The sequence below is a fragment of the Hirundo rustica genome, chromosome 8 (assembly GCF_015227805.2).
Source record: "Hirundo rustica isolate bHirRus1 chromosome 8, bHirRus1.pri.v3, whole genome shotgun sequence".
Taxonomy (NCBI): domain Eukaryota; kingdom Metazoa; phylum Chordata; class Aves; order Passeriformes; family Hirundinidae; genus Hirundo; species Hirundo rustica.
The window spans coordinates 2,972,200-2,995,699 of NC_053457.1; the positions used below are offsets into that span (position 1 = coordinate 2,972,200).

General features: G+C 43.7%; 1 protein-coding gene across 10 annotated transcripts in view; it reads left to right on the top strand.

Moving 5' to 3' along the window:
• MICU1 (mitochondrial calcium uptake 1) overlaps positions 1 to 23,500 on the top strand; it is an 85,375-nt gene that overhangs the window by 45,775 nt on the left and 16,100 nt on the right. For all 10 annotated transcript variants that reach the window (XM_040071530.1, XM_040071528.1, XM_040071526.2 and 7 more), the window contains 2 exons: positions 7,774 to 7,856; positions 12,914 to 13,111. In XM_040071530.1, the coding sequence (XP_039927464.1) occupies positions 7,774 to 7,856; positions 12,914 to 13,111 (281 nt within the window). The remainder of the gene's footprint in view (positions 1 to 7,773; positions 7,857 to 12,913; positions 13,112 to 23,500) is intronic.

Here is a 23,500-nt window from a genome sequence, read left to right on the forward strand (position 1 = left end):
TTAATTTCATGTGCTTCCACAGGCAGCAGTAAGAGAAATTGTTCTTGCTTTGCTTTAACTTGTTTGTTGTGAGAATAAAAGAAAAGGACCGTGTGGTGTTGGAGGAGCAGCCAGCCTTGTTTGGGAGGCTGTGAGGGATGGACAGGGTTTTTTTCCTTTTGATCTTGGGCTTTTGAGCGTGTCCACAATTACGGGGGAGTTAGATTAATGAGGAGATAGAACTGGCTTTGAGGAGCCATGTGAAGGGTGGGCAAGGTAGGACCTTTCAAAAAGGAAAATTTAAAAACAAAACAAACAAACAAACAAAAAAAAATTATAAAAAAAAGTTCCAGGACTTTGAGGCTGACATTTAGACATTTGGGGAGTTTGCTAAACGATTACTGAAGTTGGAGGAATATCTCTGGAGCTCCTGTTAAGCAGTGGTTCCCCAGGGGAAGAGTTTGAGTTTCATTTTTAAAGCATTTGCTTTTGTAAAATAAACTCCCAACCAAACCTTGCCCTGTGCCTAAAGAGAAAACTCAACTGTTGCACCCCACTGGTTTACTTTCTGAATAGTGAACATTGCCTTGCAGGAATCCAGTAGTTCATAAAGAAATACAACACCTCACTGGATTCTCTTACCTAAGAAACAAATAAAATAGAATGAGGAAAGTAAATCTTAAATGTCACAGTTCAATACTGGTTTTCTTCTTGTGTTGCTCAGATAACCCAAACATTAAGAAAGTATCTGGACAAGGTGGAACTGTAGATAACATCAAATAGATAAAACCAAATAAATATTGGGAAAGGAAGGTGGCATATTGAGCACTAAGCAGGATAATCAAAAAGGGGAGTGGGAGATTGGGTCTGGGGGTGGGAGGCAGGAGAGGGAGAGTGATGGGGGGAGATCATCATGGTCTGGTTTGGCTCATTGGACTCCAAACTGATCAATGAGAACCTTGGGAAACAAGAAGCCCCGAGGGCTCTGTCTGGTTGTGCTCGGCCAAGCTTCAGGAGTGCTTCCCCAAACTTTTAGTTTCATCTGTCTTTGCTGCTTGACCTGAAGCTCCCTCCAGCTGAGTTCTTTGAAACAGGGAGTGAGAGGAGGAGAGAGGGCTGGAGGCTTCATTTCATGTTGCTCTCAGGCAGCTGTTCGCACATTGCTCAGAAAATTAGTCTGTCGCCATATCTTATTTACGAGCCATTTCTCATTCCAGCACTGTCTGTTCTCGTCGGTTTTCTGTGAAAATTTATTTTTAAAACCAATAATAAAATAGCTTTTAGCTGCTTCAGAAAGTCCGCCTTCTGTTAAAGGCAGTGAGAGCTGAGGGACCTTGAGGAAACTCTACGGTTTCTGTTGCTTCAGCTGTGCCTCATGTTTTCAGGCAGAGGTAGAAAGATGAGCAAATTCTGATGGAATTTCCCCAGATCCTTCAAATGTCGTAGGAAAACAAAAACATGGCTTCCCTGACCAAAGAGGTTTTTGCTTTGGGACTTGCAAAACAAATGGAGGAAGGAGAAAAAGAGCTTTTCCATTGCCAGTGACTTCAGCTTCCCGGCAAATAGGGTGTATTGTTGAGGCACACTAATTGTGCCTTCATTGACAGGTACTGAAGAGAGTTGGGCATTAAAAGAATAAATTGGTGTTGTGTCCACTGTTGGACTGTTGCTGTGTCTGGATTTAATTCTTCTGGCAGGAGGGTTAAATAACATTGGCTGAAGCTACAGTAATTAGCCTTTTCCAGGGTTCTTGCAACTCCTTCTCCCATCAGAGCAGGTAACTGTCACTTAGGATAGATTCATCTCTGGTTTGTTTTTTTTTTTTTTTCTGTCCAATATGTAAGGAATAAATTCCCAAACATCTAACTGGAAATTATGTTCTGGCCAGATATTGAGCTCTGTGCATGTCCCTGGGATGGAGGGACTTGTTCTCCCATACTGGGATCTCCAGGGTCCCTTTGGACCATGACTGTTCTGAATAAATTATTTCTGACTGACAAGAAAGTCTTCAGCCCTATCCCTGCCATGAGTGAAATCTGTTACCTCACCAGTTGTGTTTTAATCCTGCTGTGCCCTGTGCCACAGGACTCATTTCCACAAGAAAAGGTTGCTTTGAGTTTATAGGACTATTTTTGTTTGCAGTCCTGTTCATATTAATTTTATCTTCCGTTTTCCAAGACCCTCCATGGGTCCGTCTCACCCTCAGTATTTGGAGCAGGGATGTCTTCCTACCTTTCTGCCAGCCCAGTAACTGGTGTGTGGCATTTCCAAGACGTATCTGAGCAGCATCTTCCAAGGAGTATCCCAGCTTCCAGACACAAGCCTGGTTGCTTCCTGGTAGAGGGAGATCTCTCTGGCTTGGCATCCCACTTGTGCCATGCTGAAGGGCAGGAGGACAGAAATGGGAATAATTTTTCACAATTGGCAGTCTGGGATGCTCCCAAGTGATTTGAAAACTCAGATTAGGGCATAGGAGGCTCTGTCAGCATGCATCCTTCAACTGGTCTTCCTTTGTTCATCTCTCCATCCCTTGCATTTGTGTGGTGACGGGATGGGAGCTTCAGGGATGGGGCAGCCACAGTTTCTCTGGGCAGCCTGTGCCAGGGCCTCACCTCTCTCCCAGGCAACAATTTCTCCTCAGTATCCTAAGATTATGCACTTGCATTATTTCAGAGTTAATTCTGATCCTTTGTGAGAAGAAACAACCCATTTCCTCTAGAATTGATGATGTTGTGGCTCAGTGTCTATGCTGTGGGCTCAGTTTTTTAGCTGCCTGTTACTTACGTTGATTAACATTAAAAAACCCAACTTGGTATGATTTGGATTCACTTTCTGAAATGGTGGAATAATTTGAAAGGAAAATATCTGCAATGTTAGGTTTAATGTGGTTTTTTGGGGTTTTTTTCCCTGTATTTACTGCAGCTGGGGCTCAGTCATCTGTGTTCTGTGACTAGCTGTCTTTGCTTCAGGACTGTGTTAATTTGGGATTGATTCACTTTCAGGGTACGGTGGCCTTTGCACATCTATTTTTCTTAATTTTGGGATAAGTGGAAAAGAAGCAACCATAGGATATTTAACTCTAAATGAGTGATTTTTCCCAGCTGAGTTCTTGATTCTTCTTCCCACACTGGAGTTGCTTGGAGAGTTTTTAAGCCTTGGGAGTCATGAGCTGGTTTGTGTATAAATTCGCACCAAAATACGAGATATTACAGTGTTTTCAAGGGAGTAGCCAGAAGTTTTCCTTCCTCTGAGTAACATCACCAAAAAATCACCCTGCTTTGGCAAAGAAATTCCCAGCTCCACGGGAAAGGAGCAATGAGTATTATCCAAAAGTGTGTTCATATTTTGTTTTCCTAAAATGCAGTTCCTCTGCTGGAGGTCAGAGAAGAAGATGTCTCCAAGTGTGGAATGTTGAGTTTTGGGAAAGAGGAGACCCAAATGACCACAAAACCAAGAGAATGTGGCCTTTCTCATCAGTGAGCTTTTAATGTCTTTCAGAGTGCATTGCTTCTGCTTAGAGTACAGGCAGTAAAGAGCAATTGAGTGCTGCAGATTGGTCCATTGAATAATTGAAAATAGTTTAAAATGGCATAATTGCCTCAAAGATGCCTAATCAACTTATCTCATCCTTCAGAGATTCCTGGGGACTTTACCCTCATGGATCCGAGTGGGTTTTCTCCATGTGTTCAGTGCTGCTGTTTGTTACTTGGTGGAGGACGCTCATCTCTCTAGCATTGCTGTGTTTGGCTTCTGCTTTACTAGCTCTCTTTCTGTCCTCAAATATTTGACTGGAACAAAAGAATCAAGAAAAATGTTAATTGCCCTTTGCACTAAATTCCGGGTTAGTTGAAAAAGCAACTTGGCATGGAGAGCTGGTGGAATTATGGGTATAAAGGATCATTTCAACTGGATCTTTCCATATATCTCCAAGCTAGGAATTCACTGATAGTGGTGTGGGCTTCAGTACCATGTTTTCACTCATGCTGGCCTAATGGAAGGGATTGGAAATAGGTGTTTTCTAAGGTCCTTTCCAACCCAAGCCATTCCATGCTTCCATGTTAGTGATTTGGAGGATCCTCCTGAACATCTAAAGACAGAAATAAAGCTAAAAAAGAAACTGCAGTTGGTTGCCCTGACCAGTTTTTGCCTCCTTGACCAAGATCAGTCTCAGTGAAACAGTTTCAGTTTTTAATTATGTCAAAAAGGATGGTGAGGAGACAGCTCACACAATCAGAGAGAGCTGTGAATGCAGCAGAGCACTTGGGGAAAATCCAGAGGTGTTTTTCTCTTAGCAAGACAGTCATCATGCCATTTGAAAACCAAGCAGTCCTTTAAATGGCTTTGGAAACCATTGCAGGAGGAATATTGGGTTTGTTTGGAGACATCTTAATTAAGGAGGCAGTGGGGAAATGTAGAGATGCTGCAGCAAAATAAAAGAGGGAGGAAAGGCTGCATTTAGCTGGGCAATCTGGTGTCTGCTGTTTTTATGGTCTGTAAGTCTGAGGGATGTAAGTGCAGGAGGAGGAAGGGAAATGGAGGTTGTGTGGACTGAGGTAATGGGCAAGGCAGGCGATGTGGGATTGGCTGCTGTTGGGGCAACTCTTCTCACATAAATCCTGGTCAGAAGCATCACAGCCAAGGAGAGAGGCAGAAATCATCTCACCCAGGCCCCATAAATCCAGTCCTGGATATCAGGGATGTGCGTCTCTAATGAACATTCCTTCCTGAGCAGGAGTGGGATGAGCTAATTGTCCTGGGTGCCCTCTGGTTCCCCTAGCTTGGGGTCACGTTGTTTGGATTGAAGTGTCATTACAGGTAATTGGAGCTGGATATGTAGATCAGAGGAAGAAACCAGCCATGTAATTTATTAGCTGAAGGAGTGAAGTAATTGAATTTGCCAATTTAAAGCCACCCTTCCCTGTCTGTAGAAAATACTGACCCTGCAGATTTTTGATGCTGAACTGCTCGTTTTTTGGAGGTGGTGTTCTCCTCTGGGGTTTTGGTGCACTGCTCATTCAAATGTATGTTTGGAGATGGAAAAGGAGAGAAATGGCCCTTGTGAGGGACAAGTGAGTATTTCACTCTGTTCACCATGTGTCTGCACAAATGAGATGCAGTATTTCCTTAAAAAGGGGCGGGGGGGAGGGGAAGAAACCCCAATCTCTGACAGTTTTTCACAAGGAGTAACAAATTTCCTAATCTTTAAATAAACATCATCATACTCTGGTAGAGAAAATGAGGCAAAAAATGTGTTGATTGTTATTTTTCTAGAACCTTGTAACTAGATGAGAGTTTTGTCTGTTCCTCCTCTTTCTCATAGAGGAAACACCATTTCCATAGTACCAGATTTTGGGGCTAATAAGAAGAAATTGCCTCCAGGCTTTCATGCAGGATTTGCAATTAAAGGGAATAAAATTGCACATGTTACTGAAATATTAAGGGGGTAGTTGGAAGCTTGTTGCTCTTCAAGAAAATGGGGAATTAATCACTGAAATGCTGGATGCATATAGAGGACACTTAATCCCTTAAATTCAGTGTATCATTGGAGAGATTATGAAGGTGTTGCTGGGGACTGGCTATCCCCAGGTCAATTAACACTGAGTTAACGAGGGACAGCGAGTGAAGATGTCCTCCTCTCAGCAGGCTGGAGGGAGGAGCTGTGTGGAGGTACAGCAGGGATGTGGGTGGAAGGGGGAATGACCCACCACGTGTTGCTGGCTGCTCCTGCACGTGGTGTCTGGAATTCCAAGCCCAAGTAATTGGCAGGGAGAAATTGGAAATGCAGGGATGATAACAGCAGGACCACACATGCTATGTGTATCAAGCAGGTAGTGACGGGCTGTCCCTGCCATCAGCCCTAATGTCCTTATTCATCTATTTTAGGCACAAACTGTTTGAGAAAAGGGGTCTCATTAACCTGTCTGCTAAAGTGCTGATAAAGTGCTAATTGTTATTACAGCAAGGAGAAAACACAATGTAAAAGTTTTGAACTAGAGCTTTGGTCTGTAACTAACATCTGAAATCCAGTTCAGTTAATTCCATATTCACTTCCTTTTGTCTGAGTGATTCCTCTGTCTCCCCTCTCCTACCCCTGTTTGGAAGACACCTTCCTGCAGAGGGGTGGATGCAAAAACTCTTTATTCTTTGAGCATCCACAGGAAATATTAAAAGTTGATTGGACAGATGAGGTTTAAGAGGGATGAACCTCACCAGTGATCTACATTAGATTTGAGTGGGAAATGAAAAAGGAACTACGTTTTAACTGATCATTTAAGATGACAGCCTTAGCATTAGTTATAGCCTCGAGGATTCCCTAGAAATCCCCACAAACACCACAAATCCTGTAGGAGGTGTGTATTTGAAAGTAGCAGAGCAGGAAAAATTCTCATATATTAACTTAATTTGGGAAAAAAATGTGGCACTGTGTTGTAGCTTCAAATGGTGATGGGTTACAGAGCCCAGAATGGAAATGTACTGAAATTCCATGGTGGGATGCAGGGAGAAGAGTGTGTTTGGCTGGGAAGTGATGCTTTTGCAGTTCTGACTAAATAAACCGTGACAGCACAGACTAAATGCAATGAAAAATAAGGTACGGCGGCGTCTCAGCTTGTGAGCTCTTGCCCACACCTTATCTTAGCGTCATGACTAGGCTGAGACAGGGTGGTCATGATTTGGTTAAATTTGTACAGCGAGGCAAGAGCTAAGAACTGCCCAGACTCCAGGTCTGCTCCTGGAAGCCCGTAGAGTGCCAGTGCCTGAGGAACGTCCTCTGGATAAACTGGTGTTCGACTGCCTGGAACAGGCTGGAGCTCTTGCTGCAGCATCATTTTCTGTTAATTGTTGTTAGAAATATTAGATGGCATCTTGCTATCTAGCTTTTTCCACCTACAAATAGAATAAATGTTCCAGAAACATCTCCTCCTCACAACTCCTTGTCAAGACCTTTGGTAAAAGGACCACCATGAAGCTCATAGCTAGAGGTTCCCAAGAGCCACATTTCCATAGTAAAATTGAAAGAACTAGGTGAAATTGCTTTTGGAAAAAGACATTTGGAACTTGTGCCCTTTTTTTATTGAGCTTTTGTATCTTTGTGTCCTAGGGTGACTTTATGATGCTTGTATCCCCAATCGTCTGTTCTGTTTGTGCTGTATATTGAGTCCTGTGCCTTTAAGACTGGTTCTAAGAGCAAGGAGAAGCGCGGAGTTTGTTTTGACAAAACTGCCTGACTCCTCCACATTCCTCTCCGGACGGGGTGTTCGGCGGAGGCTTGGAGTGACTGCAGGACAGAGATCTTTTTGCTTTTAGTTAGTTTCAGCTAGCTAGGGCAGAGAAGTTCCCTGGACTGTTTTTTTCCTTTTTTTCTTGGGACTGTTTAAACCTGCTCTGGACTGAAAAAACCCAGGGGAGCACTGGGGGCTGCACCTGCGGCCCACCGGGGCCTGGACCTCGGCATTTTCCAGCAGCGCCGGAGAGACTGGGACTGAGGAGAGACAGAGAGAGAGCCGAGCTACACCCACGGCAAGGACTTTCTCAATTTGCCATCTCACTTCAGAAGGAGAGGTTTTATTGTTTCATAGTATTCATTCTTTATACTTGTATGCACTTCGTTTGTTAAGTAAAATAGTTTTTTTCCACTTTTTCTCTGAAGAAGTTTTTTACCAGACCAGTTGGAGGTAGGGGCCATTTGGGTTTGCTTCCCGGAGGAATCTCATTCAGGAGTTTTCTCCCATATTTTGCCCTAAACCAGGACACTTTGTTAACTGGTTTTTGTGTTTTGTTGGGTTTTTCATATAGCTCCCCAGAGGAATTTTGAAATCGCCTTTAAGATGTTTGATTTGAACGGTGACGGCGAGGTGGACATGGAAGAGTTTGAGCAGGCAAGTTCAACATTCAGTGCTGTGGCACCTTAGCCGTAAGCACAACATTCCTCTGTGATGTTACTGTCTTTTATGTTTGGGCTTAGCGCTGGTTTGCACCTTTCCCTTCTGTGCTCTGCTGGGTTGCTTCAGTTCCTGCTGTTTGTTTCTTTAAACTGGATATTTCAAGAGAAATTTTTTCATTCAACCAGAACAACCCAGCAGTACAAACTCAGGTTTCCTGTGACTTTGTCACCAGCAGTGAAGGCCAGGCTGGGTGGGCCTTGGAGAAATCTGGTCTAGTGGAAGGTGCCTGTGGCAGGGGGTGGAACTGGGTGAGCTTTAAGGTCCCTTCCAACCCAAACTATTCTATGATTCTGTAAAATTTCCTTACAAAAAGTCACCTTCAAAGTAGACAAAGAACATTTTTTCACTCTACTGATTAAGTGGAATGACTTTTGATCCTACTGCCTTCACAGCTTATACTGCATTCCTTAAATTTGTCTTCAGAGAATAGCCGAGGTAAGCTTGCTTCAGAGGAGAATTTATCCACTTATTCCAGTGTAATCCAAAAACCTGAGAACAAAGCAGCCCTGGAGAATCCAGTGGCTGATTCTTACTCATCAGTTGGCTCAGTGAGTAATTAACTGTGGAAGAGTCTCTACAAGGTGGTGCTTTGGGGTACTTGCTATAAATGGGAAGAACTAGTGGCAAAGGAGGGTTGTTGAATTATGCTCCCTTTCTAATCTCTTGCTGTCATCCTCCTTAAATTATTACCTGTGTGTATGATGCCATCACCACAAGCTTGTTCCAGAGACATGGAATATATCTGGGTTAGTGCAGGGTTTTAGATGCACACTTTGGACTATGAGGAGACAGAAGTGTGTTTATCTGCAGTCTGATATCACTTCACTTGACAGCTTGAAATTTTCAGAAACCTAGGGTTTTGTTCATGTTCCTTCCTTCCCCCAAGTAAAAATGGCTGTTCTTCCTTGTATCTGCATAGTGCATGGAGATAGCACTCCACTGCAGTTATGTGATCATATTGAGCAGTCCAAAAGCGATTTATGGCAGCTGTAATGTTCTAGCATGAAATCAGTTATGGAGATAGATGAATTTAGGAAAAGCAGAGAACAATTAACCTCGTACTAAAATTGCAGTGATGCCAAGGTGCTAACGCAGGTGTCAGGTTTGGCTTTTTATTAGAGTCACGTAAAGTGAAAAAGCAGCATTTCTACAGGATGAATGTTTCCTAATTGCTATGAAGATGAGAGTACAAAATTGAATGAATTATTTCAAATCATCCAGTAGGCCAGGGGAAGTTATACATGCATTAAGTCACATAAGCATCCCTAGGAAGGGGAAGGTATTTTTGTTAAGCTGGTTACATGCATTACTGCCTATATGGAAAGGAATAAAGTTCCTGGTTAGCATCAGAGTATTTGAGTGAAGAATGATCTGCTAGGGCCTGAGAGTCCAAGGATGAAGGAACTGTTCTGGAAAGTGGGAAGATATCTGTGAAGATACTGATTTGCTGCAAGAACAAACACAGGTCCTGTATGAGGCACATTTGCAAACATATAACATATGTTTGCATATTATGCAAACATATAACATTACAAACAATTGTTTATATGATAAGTCCTCTTTTTCACTCCGTATGGAAATGAATGGGGAAGAGCATGAAGGATGGCAGGGTTTCCAGCTCTGTCCTGTAAATCTTACCTGGCAGAAGCAGGAACTGGCCTTCTCAGGGTATTATGCAGCAGTTTTAAAAGAGCAACATCATTTTGAGGGGAATGGGTGGAAAAAGAGGGGGAAGAAAAGAACCATTCCTTCATTCCACCCCTGCTGGCTGTGAGCACATAGGAATGAACTTCCTACTCCTTCTTCACACATTGTCTTTGGAGGCAGCCAACAGCAGGTCCTTCTTACTGATGTTTGAAAACCTCATCAGGAAAGAAAATTACTTCAATAATTTAGCTAACATGTTACTAAGTTGGAGGCTTTAACTACCTAGTAAAAAAATATTGAATTTCTTGATGAAGAGTTCCAGGCTTTTTATCCAGTTGAGGTATGTGGTTAGTGCTTAGTCCTGAATGATGTGGTGCCTGCATCAGTATTTGTTGCTGTGTATTATTTGGTTTTATATTGTATTTCGTTTTTATATTGGGTTTTGTAATGGTTTCTTCTGTGCCCGCCTCCCCCCGCCGTCCCCGGTTCCCCTGGAAAAAGTAACATCCCGAGGTTTGTCCCTGACCTTTTTCCCTGCCCATTCTCCCACATTAGAATGTAATCCAACTCTGTTCCACTCCCACCTTATCCCTGATTGGGTAGTGGCTTGTCCCTGCCTTTAGCCCCTTCCCTGGATATAAGCCAGAGCAACACGTGGAAAAGTACTCTTGGCACAGGGGCTGTGAAGGGGTTTCTGACCCTGGCTGGGGCAGGACCACAGAAGAAAGACTGAATAAAGCCCTGATTTCTCCCCAGATCGAGTGCAGATCTTCCTTTGCCATTCACAGGGATTTGCTCTCTCTAAGAGAGCAAAGGGAAAGGTTCCCAGCCACTCATGGGTTTTTGGGGCCCTGAGGGAAAAATCCTTCCAACTGTGGTTTGTCTGTTGAGCTAGCCGACGCAAAAACGGAGCTGGGGCTCTGAGAGAGGGAGAGACAAGCCACAAGTATTGCCTTGAATTCTTCATCCAGTAGACTGTTAGTTTACTCCTCTATTTTTAAAGAAAGGCTGGCTGAAAAGCAGAAAACTCACAGGCAATGTTATTGGTGATTTCTCTTTGAGTCTTTAGCTATTTTAATAGATTTTTCCCCCTCATCTGGTACAAAAGATGAAACATCACAAACACTTAGGCTGAAATATGAACAAAAAGACAGTGGAGCATCTCAGAGCTCCACGTCCTTGCACAATTAATGAACTGTGGCTGAGAGCAGCCCCTTGCAGTGATGCCTGCCTTTCTGGGCATTAAAAGGATTATCCAAAACAGGGACTGGTTAAATCATTTTGGCTCCAGTGCCCACAGGTGGATTTTCAACCTGTCTGACACTTGTTACAGATGGAAGAGGAAAAGAGACTCATAGGATTCCATATAAATAAAACCCAGGAAAAGCTGCTCTGTGGAGCAGTCTGCAGTGTGGTAAACACTCCTGTAGAAACGAGCAGTTTTCCAAGCTGGCCATAAATTGCCTTGCTTCAGACAGTTTATAAATACTTGTCTCCAAACTATGCTGCATGCAGAGCTCACAGTTAACAGTGCAAAGAGCACAAAGCAAACTAAGGAGTTGCTATTTACACTGCAAAAATTGGAGAATTCCTGAACAGTTTGGGTTGCAAGACCTTAAAGATCATCTCATTCCAACCCCCCTGCCATAGGCAGGGACACCTTCCACTATCCCAGGTTGCTCGAGGTTCTGTCCAGTTTGTCCTTGAACACCTCCAGGGGTGGGGCAGCCACAGCTTCTCTGGGCAACCTCTGCCATGGCCTCACCACCCATACAGAGAATTTCCTCTTCATACCTAGTCCAAAGCTCCTCTCTTTCAGTGTAAACCCTTTTAAATAGTCTCTCTCCATGTTTCTTGCAGGTTCCCTTCAGGCACTGGAAGGCCACAGTTAGGTCACCCCAGATCCTTCCTCACATCAGAGTGACAAAAAAGCCTGAAAACCTCCTTTCTGTGCTTTTTTCCCTCTTGATTTTCTCCTTGACTTGATTTTCCTTGTAGTGGAAGAGCAGCCAGCAGCCTCTGGTTAGGATGCAGGGTTTCCAACAAGGTGAACCCAGCAGCAACAGCACGGTGTTTTCCTTCAGAGCATCCCCTTTAGGGCTGTTCCAGTGCTCATTCTCTCATTAGGGAAAGGCTGAACACACTGAATACCACAATAACAAGGTTCTGGCATCCTTGTGATAGCTGGAGCTCTTGCCAGCTGCTTTTCTTCCTCCCTTCCAACTTTTGTCGGCAGAGGGAAGAGGCTGATGGCAAAGCAGCAGTGTTTGTTGGAGCTTTGGGAAGCCTGGGTTGTCAGGTAGGTTTTTTCCCCCTCCTTTTTCAAACTTGCTATCCTTAATATACATCCTTTTGCTGCCTTGTTGGAAGAGATCAGTTACTGCACACAGAATAAGCCTGGCTTCTCATATCCCAGCCATAATCACTCAGATGGACTTGGATAGTTCAGTGAGATACTTGAGGATGGAGAGATGAGATGGCTGCATTTGGCTTGGCTGCCCCCTTAAATTTGCGCAGAACCCTTAAAATAACACACAGGCTGTCACATCCTTCAAGGTCAAACTTTTGGCATCTTTTATGGGGTAGGGAAGTTCTTTGGAAGAGCCTTTTTTGCTGGGTGGCACAGCCCCAGGGATGGAGGAACTTCCAGCTGTGACAGAGCAACAGGAAGCAAGGAGAAGGGTGCCCTTGGTTTGAAAATCCCAGGATTTGTGCACTAGTGGGAAGAAATGAGCTGGGTGTTATGAGCTGACTGGGGTTGGTGTGAGCTCACAAGGAAGGGCACTAAAGGACGGGAAGCTCTAAAACGTTTGAAGAGTTTTTTCTTCCCCACAATTGTTGCAGCTTTCTCACCTTCTGAGATTTTGCTGGGAAGAAGCTGCCCTGCTGACCAGGGGTAGGATCAGCTATAGAATGTTTGTCTGCAAACTGGCTGAATTGTTTCCTGAAACTCATTTTAAGCACTTGATTCTCTTCTTTCTTTCAAGTGGACTGAAAAAAACCAAAGCCTAGGTTGGCCAGAGAGGTTGTGGACTCCTCATCCTTGGAGACAGATGTTCAAGGCCAGGCTTGGAGCAACCTGGTCTAGTGGAAAGTGTCCCTGCCTATGGAAGGGTTTTGGAATTAGATGGTCTTTAAGGTCACTTCCAGCCCAAATCATTATGTAATTCTTCAAAGTTCAGCCAAATTTTTGAATTGTTGTGTCTTCCTGTAGTTGTTTCAGGAGGAAAAGAAAGGCGGATTCTGAAAACTCCGACAGAGGATGACACAGTGAGCATGGAGTACTTCATACTGGAGCTTGACTGGTATGGTTTTGATTGTGACATCCTCCCTGTGATTTTTAGGTGCAGAGCATCATCCGTTCCCAAACCAGCATGGGCATGCGCCACCGGGACCGCTCCACCACCGGGAACACCCTCAAAACCGGCTTCAGCTCTGCGCTCACCACCTACTTCTTTGGGGCTGACCTGAAGGGAAAGCTGACCATCTCCCATTTCCTGGACTTCCAGCGCAAGCTGCAGCATGATATTCTGAAGCTTGAGGTTTGGAGTGGTCTTTTTGCACAGGGGAGGGCACTGCAGCACAGATTGTGCTGCAGGGTGGGGCTTCTGGAGAAGAAGCAAGAGCCTGGGAAGGTTACAGAAGGAATTTCTACAGCTGTGACTCACAGATCCAAGGTGTTAAATTCCTGATGAGCATTTCAGTGCCTGTGGCACTCCCCAAGGAACATCTCCAGCATTTGTTGGTGGCTGCTTTTGTGGAGTTTGAGCAGCAGCTGGCACATCCTGGGAGTGTGTCTCTCTAAAACCCTGGTTGTTGCCTTGGCACTGCTGATAGAGATGATTGAGATGATTTAAGGGAAAAACAGGAGGCTGTGAGTGACCTCTTGCTACCTTGCTGAGGAAGGTTGGTCTCAATCCTAATCAGTGAGCTGGACCCTAAATGACCAGGATTTATAACATTCCCAAAACTCCTCTTCTCTGCTTTTGTTCCCACCTTTTCTGTTTGCTTTATTATTCTGAAGGTTTCTGCTGGGAAAGTGTTCAAGGCTTGTTTGAATCCTCCTAAATAGATGGTCTCTATAATGTGACCTATGTTGTTCACTCCTGAATGTTTTATAAGAAATGTTATCCACCTCTTCTGAGTTTAGTCTCCTTTTTAATTTGCATTATCCTGAGTTTTAACAGCGGCTCCCAGCCTCCTGCTCCTAGTCACATAACCTGAATTTAACCATCACCCTTCAAAATTTGGTGCTTTTGTATAAAATCAAAATTTGGTCTGTCTCAGCTCCCAGGTAGAGTTGACTCAGTTGGAAATGATGCCTATCACTGCATCAGGCTCCGAGGTTCAGGCTGGCTTGAGCAAAGCCAGGCTTTTATTTGCATTGGAAATCAGGATCTGTGCACAAGAAGATGCCCCCCAGCCTATTAAGACAAAGTATTCAGGGTTCTGTCACTTCAGTCTGGTGTATTATTGTTCACATGCTCAGGTTGTGTGATCAATTTATTAAGCATTTTATTAAGTTCTTATCAAGCTAGTCTTTGCAATTTGAAACTGAATTTATTCATTTTTTTATTTGGAGCTTACAAATCCAAGTAAGAAACTGACCTAAGGACTGATCTTTTATTTTTGTGAAGGCAATTGCCCAGTTCACTGTCTTCATTTCATGGCCATTAAAGCAGGTGGTGTGGCCCTGCCTTTGCAGGAGAAATAGGCTGCTTGAAGACAATGTTCTTTGTGAACTGCACCACTTCCTCAGCATCTCTGCAAATTGAAAGGAATAAAATATTTTTTAAGGTGAAGGAACATAAGCTGTAACTTGAATGTAAAGGCAAGCGAAATAGAGATTATTCTATGCCCTCATTTTTCCACTGCTATATTCACTCCAGGGGGAGGCACTGAAGTATTTTTGACCCTGTACTCCTTCCATGGGTCCCCACTTCCCTCATTAAGAAGCAATGGATTTTTTTTTTCAGTTTCGTGATACTTTTGTTCTTTTTCTGCTGTGACAATTTATTTTTTAATTATTTCAGTCAATTGTGCATCTTCCGGGGTAATAGTAGTTGCTTTTCTAACAGGTTGTTTATAACTGGGGACAATAAAAGATATTTATGTCTAGGTAAGTTATTGAATATCATAAAGGCATCATTACTCACTCCCTGCCAGCACCCTTGAGCTTAGCGCCAGGCTGTGCCTGACATTCCTGATACTCATTTCCACTGAAACATTGATGATTCTGTTCTGTCAAACTTAACTTTTCCCCGAGTTCACGCTACTAAAGCCCTGACTTTCCTGTTCATAGCTCTCGTTGATTTAGGCAAAACAGGCTTATTTCTGTCCTCAGCATTATACAATATGGCTTCTCTCCTCTTCAGCTTTTATTTCTTTTGACATGATCGCCCATCTTTTCTCCTTGCTTCACAGTTAAGGAGCTTTTCAAACGAGTGTCTGGTGGGTTTGTGTTGTTCCCTTCCCAGGGAGTGTCCTAATGAACTCAGCTACTTAAAAAGCCCCGTAATTTAGAGATGAGATGTCTCTTGAGAATAGAAGGGTTTGCTCTGACCCATGTAAATCTAGAAAATGTGAAAAGTGGTGCTCAGCTGAACTCTTGTTCCTTCATCTACTCATCCTTTGCTGCTTCAGTAAAACTGGGGCATGGTCTGAAGCTGGGATGTTGATTTGAAACCCAGTTTTTGTTCATGTTCAGAGCTCCAGGGAAGTCCTTGGGGAAAATGCAGGTCTGAAGAATCTCCTAGGGCTGGTGCAGCCCCTGAGTTACCTGGGGCCTCTGTTCTCAAACTGGGATGCTGGCTTTGTCTCTTCCAAAAGAAAGCTACTTTAAGAAAGAACTTTTTTTTAAAGCTCTTTCCCCTTCAGCTCAAGATCCAGGCATTTCTGCAGCATTTCTGCATCTCAAGCATACACTTGACCTATTTTCTGCTAACTCAAGGTGGAACAATAGTTTCTGACCATCTGAACCCACTTTATCTTCCTTCTTAGTGATTTTGGTTCATTTTTTAATCAAAATATCCGTGCATATTTCTTGCTAAGATTCAGCAGAAACTCTCACAGAGGAATTAACTCAAACAAAACCCTGAACATTATTCAGTATTCTTTACGTTATAAATGAAAAACGCTCCAATTTATTAATTGAAGGAAATTTATTAAAAAAAGGTCCAAATAGAATTTTAGAGAGCAACAACAAAAAAACACTATCAAAAAAAAGAAAAAAAAAGGTCAGTGCTGAGCCCGGGTGTCGGTGCTGGGTGAGACACAGGTTTGCCCGCTGCAGCAGAGGGTCCCCTGTGCTCCACACTGACTGTCTTGTCTGAGCGATTTTTATACGGTTTTGTTCGCCCGAGGCTGAGTCCTTTTTCTTCTGTTTCGGACTACACGTATTCATGAGGAGTTCTTTCTCTGTGGCAAGTTGAACAAAACATATCCGGAAAGTGATGAGCACCCGTGATCGTGTTCCCGGAATCCGGCATTGAGATGTATCTCTCTGATGGCCCTGGTTAACTCAATCTCCGGATATTTATCACATATTCATCACCCGGCATTCCTCGGATCATCTTGATGGATGATCCATCTCCAAGCTGGCCACACTTATTTTATTGTAAATGAAATCCTCCCTCCTTTGTCCAGGTGGTTTTGAATTACGTTGCAGTCTCTGGCTTGTGAGTTTTAAAACTTATAAGAGTATATTTTAACAGTACATAAAAATATATGACCAATTTATTTGCACAAATTGTCATGTACACATATAACACTTATGGCTGAAGTGCTGACAGCAGGTTTAAGTTACCACAGCCTTGTGTTTTCTTCTTCTCTTCTGCTTTGCTTTGTGGTTTTTTTGGGGGGGTGTGGTGGGTTTTTTTTGGGGGGGGGGGAGGGAGTATTTTTTGATTTTTTTTTTGTTTGTTTGTTTGTTTGTTTGTTGCTTTGGTTTGGGTTTGGTTTTTTTTTATGCTAGTGTATTTTCCATCATTTTATGGAGAGTCAGCAGTCAACTCAGTTGCAGGAAGGAAAGGATGGGGAAAGTAACTACAGCCAGAGGTAGAGGAGAAGCTTTTAATGTCTTATCTCAACCTTTTTGGGTTTGGCTACTTGGAGAAAGCTGTGGTCCATTTTTTGGGTTATGGAGTGGCCCTGGTTAGCTAAGGCTGGCCCACTGGAACCAGACCAGCAAATGGGGCTCCTGGCAAGGTCCTACAGCCAGAAGTCCTTTTTTCTAGTGGCTTACTGTCCTAGGTTACAATGTAAAATGTGCCTAAAGTTTGTATTTTATCACCATCTACGTGAGCTGCTGAAACTAGGTTGGGCAGTGTTTCCCTTGCCCCCTCCCTCCAGACTATCTCCTGTCAATGGCCCATCAATGGGCCTGCATGACTCATAGATAACTCCCTCTGGGAGCTATCTCTGTTTAATGGGCAATCAAGGATCCATTGCAACACTCATAGAATGATATCAGCCCATTGTGAGATGCTCCACCCAGGGGGAGGAGTCAAGCATTCCCACCTGGATATAATCTGGGCCTTGGGACAGCACAGGCAGCCTTACCCACTGGACTCCCAGAGGACAAGAGCTACCAGACCTTTCTGCAAGAACACTGCTTCAACAAGACCACTTCATCTGGACTGCAACCACCACCCTAACTAACAGGGCGTCAGGTTGTATTCTGACTCTGTCAGTGATCTTTTGTACTATTGCATTTTTTTTTTCTCCTATTAAATTGTTTTTCTGACGTGGTGTTTCTTGCTGGTTTTGCTTCCAAGCCAGCACACTTACTTGACAAAGAGTAACAAGTTTGTCTGGACAGGCTGGGCAGCTCTCACGTGTCCCCTTAGGACAGTTGGTGTTGGGCTCTCTCTTTGGTCTTTGAGTGGAAGTTCTCTGGGAGTCTGGAAGATGAATAGGACTTGACATCATCGTTTATGCTATTTCTGCTTGTTAGTTCCTGTCCCAGATATTCCTGTGTTCTTGGTGGACCAAAAGCAGTCCCAGCCAGCCTGTGGGGCTCTTCCAGCCTAAATTTTTTAGGATTCTGGAAGTGCATGTAGAACAGATGTGTGAGCCCTTTGTTCTCCATGTCTTTGTCACTCCTGCAAGGCTACCCAAATCCTGCTGATAGCACTGATTTAACTTCTGTATTTTTTTTCCTCTTAAGCAAGGATTAAAGATTCTCCAATGTCCCTCCCAAGAAAAAGGTCTTCCAAGCAAAGTTAAATGGAATTCTGTAAGAATATGGCAAAGGTACATCATTGCTATCATCTCGGAAATTCCTTATTTTCTGTGTCTGTTCTGTGACAGGTGATGTGGAAGTAACTTCTTTATACTGGAAATTGCTGCTTTCATGGCCAGTGCCAATACAGTTACTGCCTGGTTTGGTTTTTATGAAGAAAGGGGTGATGTATGCTTGTCCATCTGCACGCATGTCATTAGAAAGTCCTAGATCCATTTGGATCTCAGGCCTGTCTTAAATCCTCTGGTTTCAGAAGGCATTTCTGATGCAGCTCAGTTGGATTTTAGGTTAATAACTTAAATCTGTAAGTGCCCCTCTGAGTCCCAGTGTTTTAAAAGTTAGTATCCAAGTAATCCTGTGGCAGGTATTAAAAACTGCTCTGTTATTACCAGCTTACTCAAGATTTTTTGGGATTCTGCCTTGGGTTTTTTGTATTGGCTAGCAGAGCAATACAGGTTTTCAGTGATTTGTTAACATGGGCAACAAAGCTTGCAGTAATGAGTCACAGGTCTTTGTTTCTGCTGCAGTCATTTGGGGGGAAATGAGTAACTTAAGTAAATTGTTATGAGTACCCTGAAAAATTAAGTCTGACAGTGTCAGATTGGCTGAGTTTTATAAGGAGGGGCCCAAAACTTGGACTTTTTTGAGGTCAGTTTGCTGTCGAACTTATACAAGACATTTTTATTTTAAGTCACCTTTATGACAGTCTCTGTCAGGATTAGCTGTGTTGGCTCTCAAAGCTGCCATTTACTTGCTGATCCTCTCACTTCAACTTCACCACTGACGCAGCCCCTGTGGGATCAGTGATGGGGAATGTCAAGTTTTCGCCTTTTTTTCATTAATTCTGCCTTTTCAGCAGTCCTGTAATGGATTTTATGTACTTACATAGTTATGTCAGTTCTACACCTAGTTCTGTATCTATATCCTATATATCCAGAACTCCTGCTTTAGTTCCCGATTTGCTTTCTCTTCTTTCATGTGATCCTTACATCTGAAAAGCCAAACCAGCACTAGTGGAATTGCCTCTTCAGCAGGGCAATGACAGGTACAGAAGTTGTTTGTGTTCTTTGTTAGTGCTTTCCTGGCATGACTGATGGCTAAATGGCTGCATTTCAATTTCAAGCCTACAGTGTGCCCCATAAGTCCTCTGTTTATCCCAGAGGATGAGTGATGTGTCTGTGTCAGTATTGTTAGGCTCTGACTAGATAAAAGGTATGTTGAGAACTAATAACCTTTAAACAGCTCTGGAGGAAGAGAGGCTATGGATATGGAGGCTTTTGCCCTCCAGAAGTATTTACTAAAGATGGACAAAGCCGTGATGGATTTAGTGCCAAGGAGAGGGGAGTTACCGGGAGTACCCTGGTACCATCCAACAGAGGAGTTTTTCCATCCCTGCGTACCTACATATTCCTTCTTCTGCATCTCCAGTGTTAGGAGTTTAGGGAACAGAAGTGAGGCTGACGTCCCTGCCTTTGATGGATAACCGTGAAAGTGTTGTGGGTGACAGCATTTTTTTACATGTCCAGTTAAAAGTGGGATCATCCAACCACTGTGAATAGTTTCCCATCAGGGAACTCTGTAGTTAAGGAAGCACAGTCCAGTATACACATATGTAATCTATTTCTGGGCAGGAATTTCTAGGCAGGCAGTGGAAGTGATTTGGACAGCTCATCCCAGTTTTGATGGCATTCAGAACTGGCAGCCTGCTTTTGTCTTGGCATGTGAGTGGAAAGGGTCACGTGAAGCTTTCAGGTTGACTGCATTGTCTCAGTTAGGTTTGGGGAAAAGCTGGCACTCAGTTCTTGTCCAGTGTCAGCCAAAGACTTGGGAAGAATTCAGAGCAGAACATTGGCGTGGAAAAAAAGAAATCTGAGGATGGGGATAAGTTATGAGGCCATGGCATGTGCAGCTTAAAGGAAAGACAGAAGGGAGATAACAACTGTCTCAGGAAACATAAGTAGTCACCATAAAGGAGTCTGAGGCAAGTCATTTTCATCAATCAAGAACAGCAGAGCAGGTAATGGAATGCCTAAGTGTGCACCAGGGAAAGTTTAGTTGAGATCCAAGGCAGGTTGAATTCTGGTCCCTTTTTCTGTTAAGCAGGGGGAATGCTGGTGAGTGGGGGGTTTGCTGTCACAGGTGAGTTACCAAAAGTTGGTCTTTGTGCCTCAGTCAGAAGATGCCATAAATGCTGTTCCTAAACGATTCCTCCCTTGTCCAAGTGAGGAAATTTGCACCAGAGAAATCAAACACTCCCAGTGCCTCACTCTGAAAGGCAGAGGAAGAGTCTGTGGGGTGGTTGAGGGGGGGCTCAGGATTATAAGAGTATATCAAGCAACTGCATGTCAGCTGTAAAATCACAGCATGTCCTGAATTGGAAGGGACCCACAAGGATCATGGAGTCCAACTCCTGGTCCTGCCCAGGACCCCCCAACAATCTCACCCTGTGCCTGAGAGCATTATCCAACCACTCCTGGAGCTCTGGCTGCCTTGGGGCCATACCCATTCCCTGGGAGCCTGTTCAATGCCTGACCACCAAGAACCTTTTCCCAATATCCAGCCTAAACTTCTGACAAAACTTCATGCCATTCCCTTGGGTTCTGTCACTGATCTCTAAAATACCCAGCAGTCCAGAAGTGTGGCAGTGAGGCTGGCGTGGTGGGGCAGCTGCTTGTGTGCGTGGCTGGAACACAAAGGAGCAACTGTTGCATCCTCTTGTTTGGGATGGATGCTTCGTAGGGCAACCACCTGGTGAGAAAACACCCACTGCTGCCTTGCTTGTATATGAACCAGATGACTTCAGCATGGTTGATGCAGTGGCTCTGCAGGGGAAGCTGTGGAGGATTTTATTAGAATTTCTATTTATTGCATTATTAGCAGCAGTGGAAGGTTTTGCTCTGTACCAACAGGCTCCTGTGGTTTATGAAGGGTGTGTAAATTCACTGCTGAGCTGGCGCAGCGCAGCAGAGCCTTGTGTGGGACCCCTGCAAATAAAATCCCAGGAGTGCTATTAGGATTCATTACCTTGCCAAAGGAATGTGTGGAGGTTTGTATCAAGAGTCCATGAATTAGGAAATAAAAGCTGTTTTCATAGATGCTCTTGTTTATGTGTGCACAACCAAGTTAGCCAACAGCCAGGGAGCAGCAAAAGTTGGTGGGGCAAGAGGTTGGGGATGTCTGTGTGAACGTGTTCTTGTAGCAGATACCTGACTTCTGCCTCCTCCTGCTGGAAGAACACCTCAGTCCTCTTGCTCTTTCTCCCCTTTCAGACTCTGAATTCAGAGCTGCTCTGCACCTCCATATGTTGCTGGCTGTGCTTCAGTCCTGGCTTTGCTTCTGCTGATGCAGGAAGGATGTGGAAGCAGGACCCTTTTCCCTGCTAGGCTGAATTAAACTCCTGCAAACTTATTCTTCTTGGGAAATTGAGCACCAAGGTCATGCAGAAAACAGTGTGAACTCTTAACAGCCAGTGGGAGAGCTGTATTTATTAATAAAATTGTGTACAGCAGTTCCATGGAGACTTGGATATTGGTATTTTTCAGAGTAATGGCTTCATGCGGATGCTTGCAGCAGCACCTTGTGTTTTCCTGCAAGAGGCTTGGGAGTTTGTTCTGCTTCTGAACTTTCCTATCATTCAGGGAGCTTGCAGGATGGAAAAACTCCTCTGTTCCATGGTACCAGGGGCATTGTCAAAGGCAGGGGTGATGGCAGTAACAGAGCCAGGTCAGGAGAGCAGACATGGGAGAAGATGGCTGAACTCTTCCCCCTATCCATCCATTTAATTCATCAGATGTGTCCTTTTTCCTGAGCATTACTAATTCCTTTTCTTTAGGTTTCCTTCCTGTTGTTCCTTCACTGCACAGAATTTCAAAACGCAGATCTGCTTAGAGCCTGCAGGAAGATATTTTCGTTCATGGGGCAGAAGTTCAGGTGTAGCCATTTTTACATAACCTTTTTTTAATCTCTCATTAGAGGGGAACAAGTGGCTGGTGGTAGGAATGAATTCTTCCCCCTTGCAGGCAGCAGTGGCTTGCCAAGGTCAATGAAATGTCCAAAGCTGCTCTCTAGCATCAGGTCTGCTGGGATTGCATTGCTGCTGACAGATGGACATTTTTAACATGCCTGCTACATATTCACTTGGGCAGAGGGAGGAAAGTGTGGACAGGGAGAGCATTTGGGAGACTGGATTTTTCTCATGTGAAAATAGCTCCAGTTTCTTTCATTTCTTTATTATTTTTTAAGGTAAAGAGAAGTGGTGTTCCGGGCTGGGTTTGGCATTTCCTCCTTTCCATTTTCATTCCTCCTGCTGTTGGCAGCTCTGAACATCTTTAGAGCTGTGTCTTTGAGTGGGTTTTACCAAATAATGCAGTAATAACACACAGGGGCTCTTTGTAGGCTGTATCCAGAGCAGACTGAGCTTCATCTTGCAAAACCCAGTGCTTTAGACCCATGTCCACAGAAGAAGTCTTTCAGCATAATTATCTACCCCCTGAAAAAATTAGTATTTTAAATCTTTAATCTTCCTGAGCAAAAAGCCTTTAGAAACTTTTGCCTTTGTTTTTTCTGGCAGTAATTTGGTGCCTGTGCAAACACTTCATCTTACTCACAAATACATTAAATTTTTTTTGACGGACAAGGTTGCTGGCTTTTAGGTAGATAGATAGTGTTTTCCCCTTTCTTTTCCCTCCTGTCATGGTTGTATATGCAACTTGACGAGAGATCCTGGCAGCCTCTTTCTCCAGAACCGTAAACAGAGCCAGTGCTGCAGTAGTTTGCAGATAAATAATGTATTACAGCCTGTCAAATAAAGCTTTGAGCAAATAAAGGGTCATATATTATGAATCTGAATATCGCCCTACAAATCATTACTTCCCAGACCCTTTCGAATTCCTTATTATGCACAGAGCAGCTCTGGGAACTGGTCGCCTTTTTCAACTACCCCTAAACCTGATAGAATTAGTATTAGCAATATCTCTCCTATGGTTGTTTTTTTAACCTACAGAAAGAAGCTCAAAGCCCATCCCTCAACACTTCTCTCCTCATTCAAAAGTCCTTGAAGATGTATTTCTCTTTGGTATCTCAATTAATCTCAAGTAGGAATGTGGCACACATACATTTATTTATGTAAGATCCTTGCTTTGAGATTGTAGGGAATACATCATCTGTTTGATTGTCTTTTAGGGGAAACCTTCCTAGAAATTTAAGATCCTGCTAAATTACAGCTGGATATTTGGCTAATATGAGTGTTTGAAGAGGATAGGAAGTATATCCTTTTGGCATTGCTTTAGGAAAAGTCTGAGCTGTGTTTTCATCATGCTGGCAACTGGGTGTTTCTCTCTTGCACTGATGGGATTTGGTGGATCCTAAATGCTGTCTGTGCCTGTGCCAAGTGCAATGGCCTGAAGGTTATTTTAGCCATTTTCTTCTTCAGTAAAGCAAGAGACACAAGCCACCGGTGTGTGTCTGGGCCAAAAATGCCAGTTTAGGAAGGAGGGGCATAACCTCCAGGCGTAATTTATCCTGCTTTTCCGTGGGAGGTTTTGCATCCACTCATGGTTCTCTGGTGATGCTGAGCGCACTCTGAGGGCTTTGGTGTCCTCTCCCCTATAATACAGAGCAGGGGTTGCTCTCGTGGGCCTAGTTTGGTCTGGTGGCAGCAATCACAAAACACTGCTCCTTCTTTTAAGCA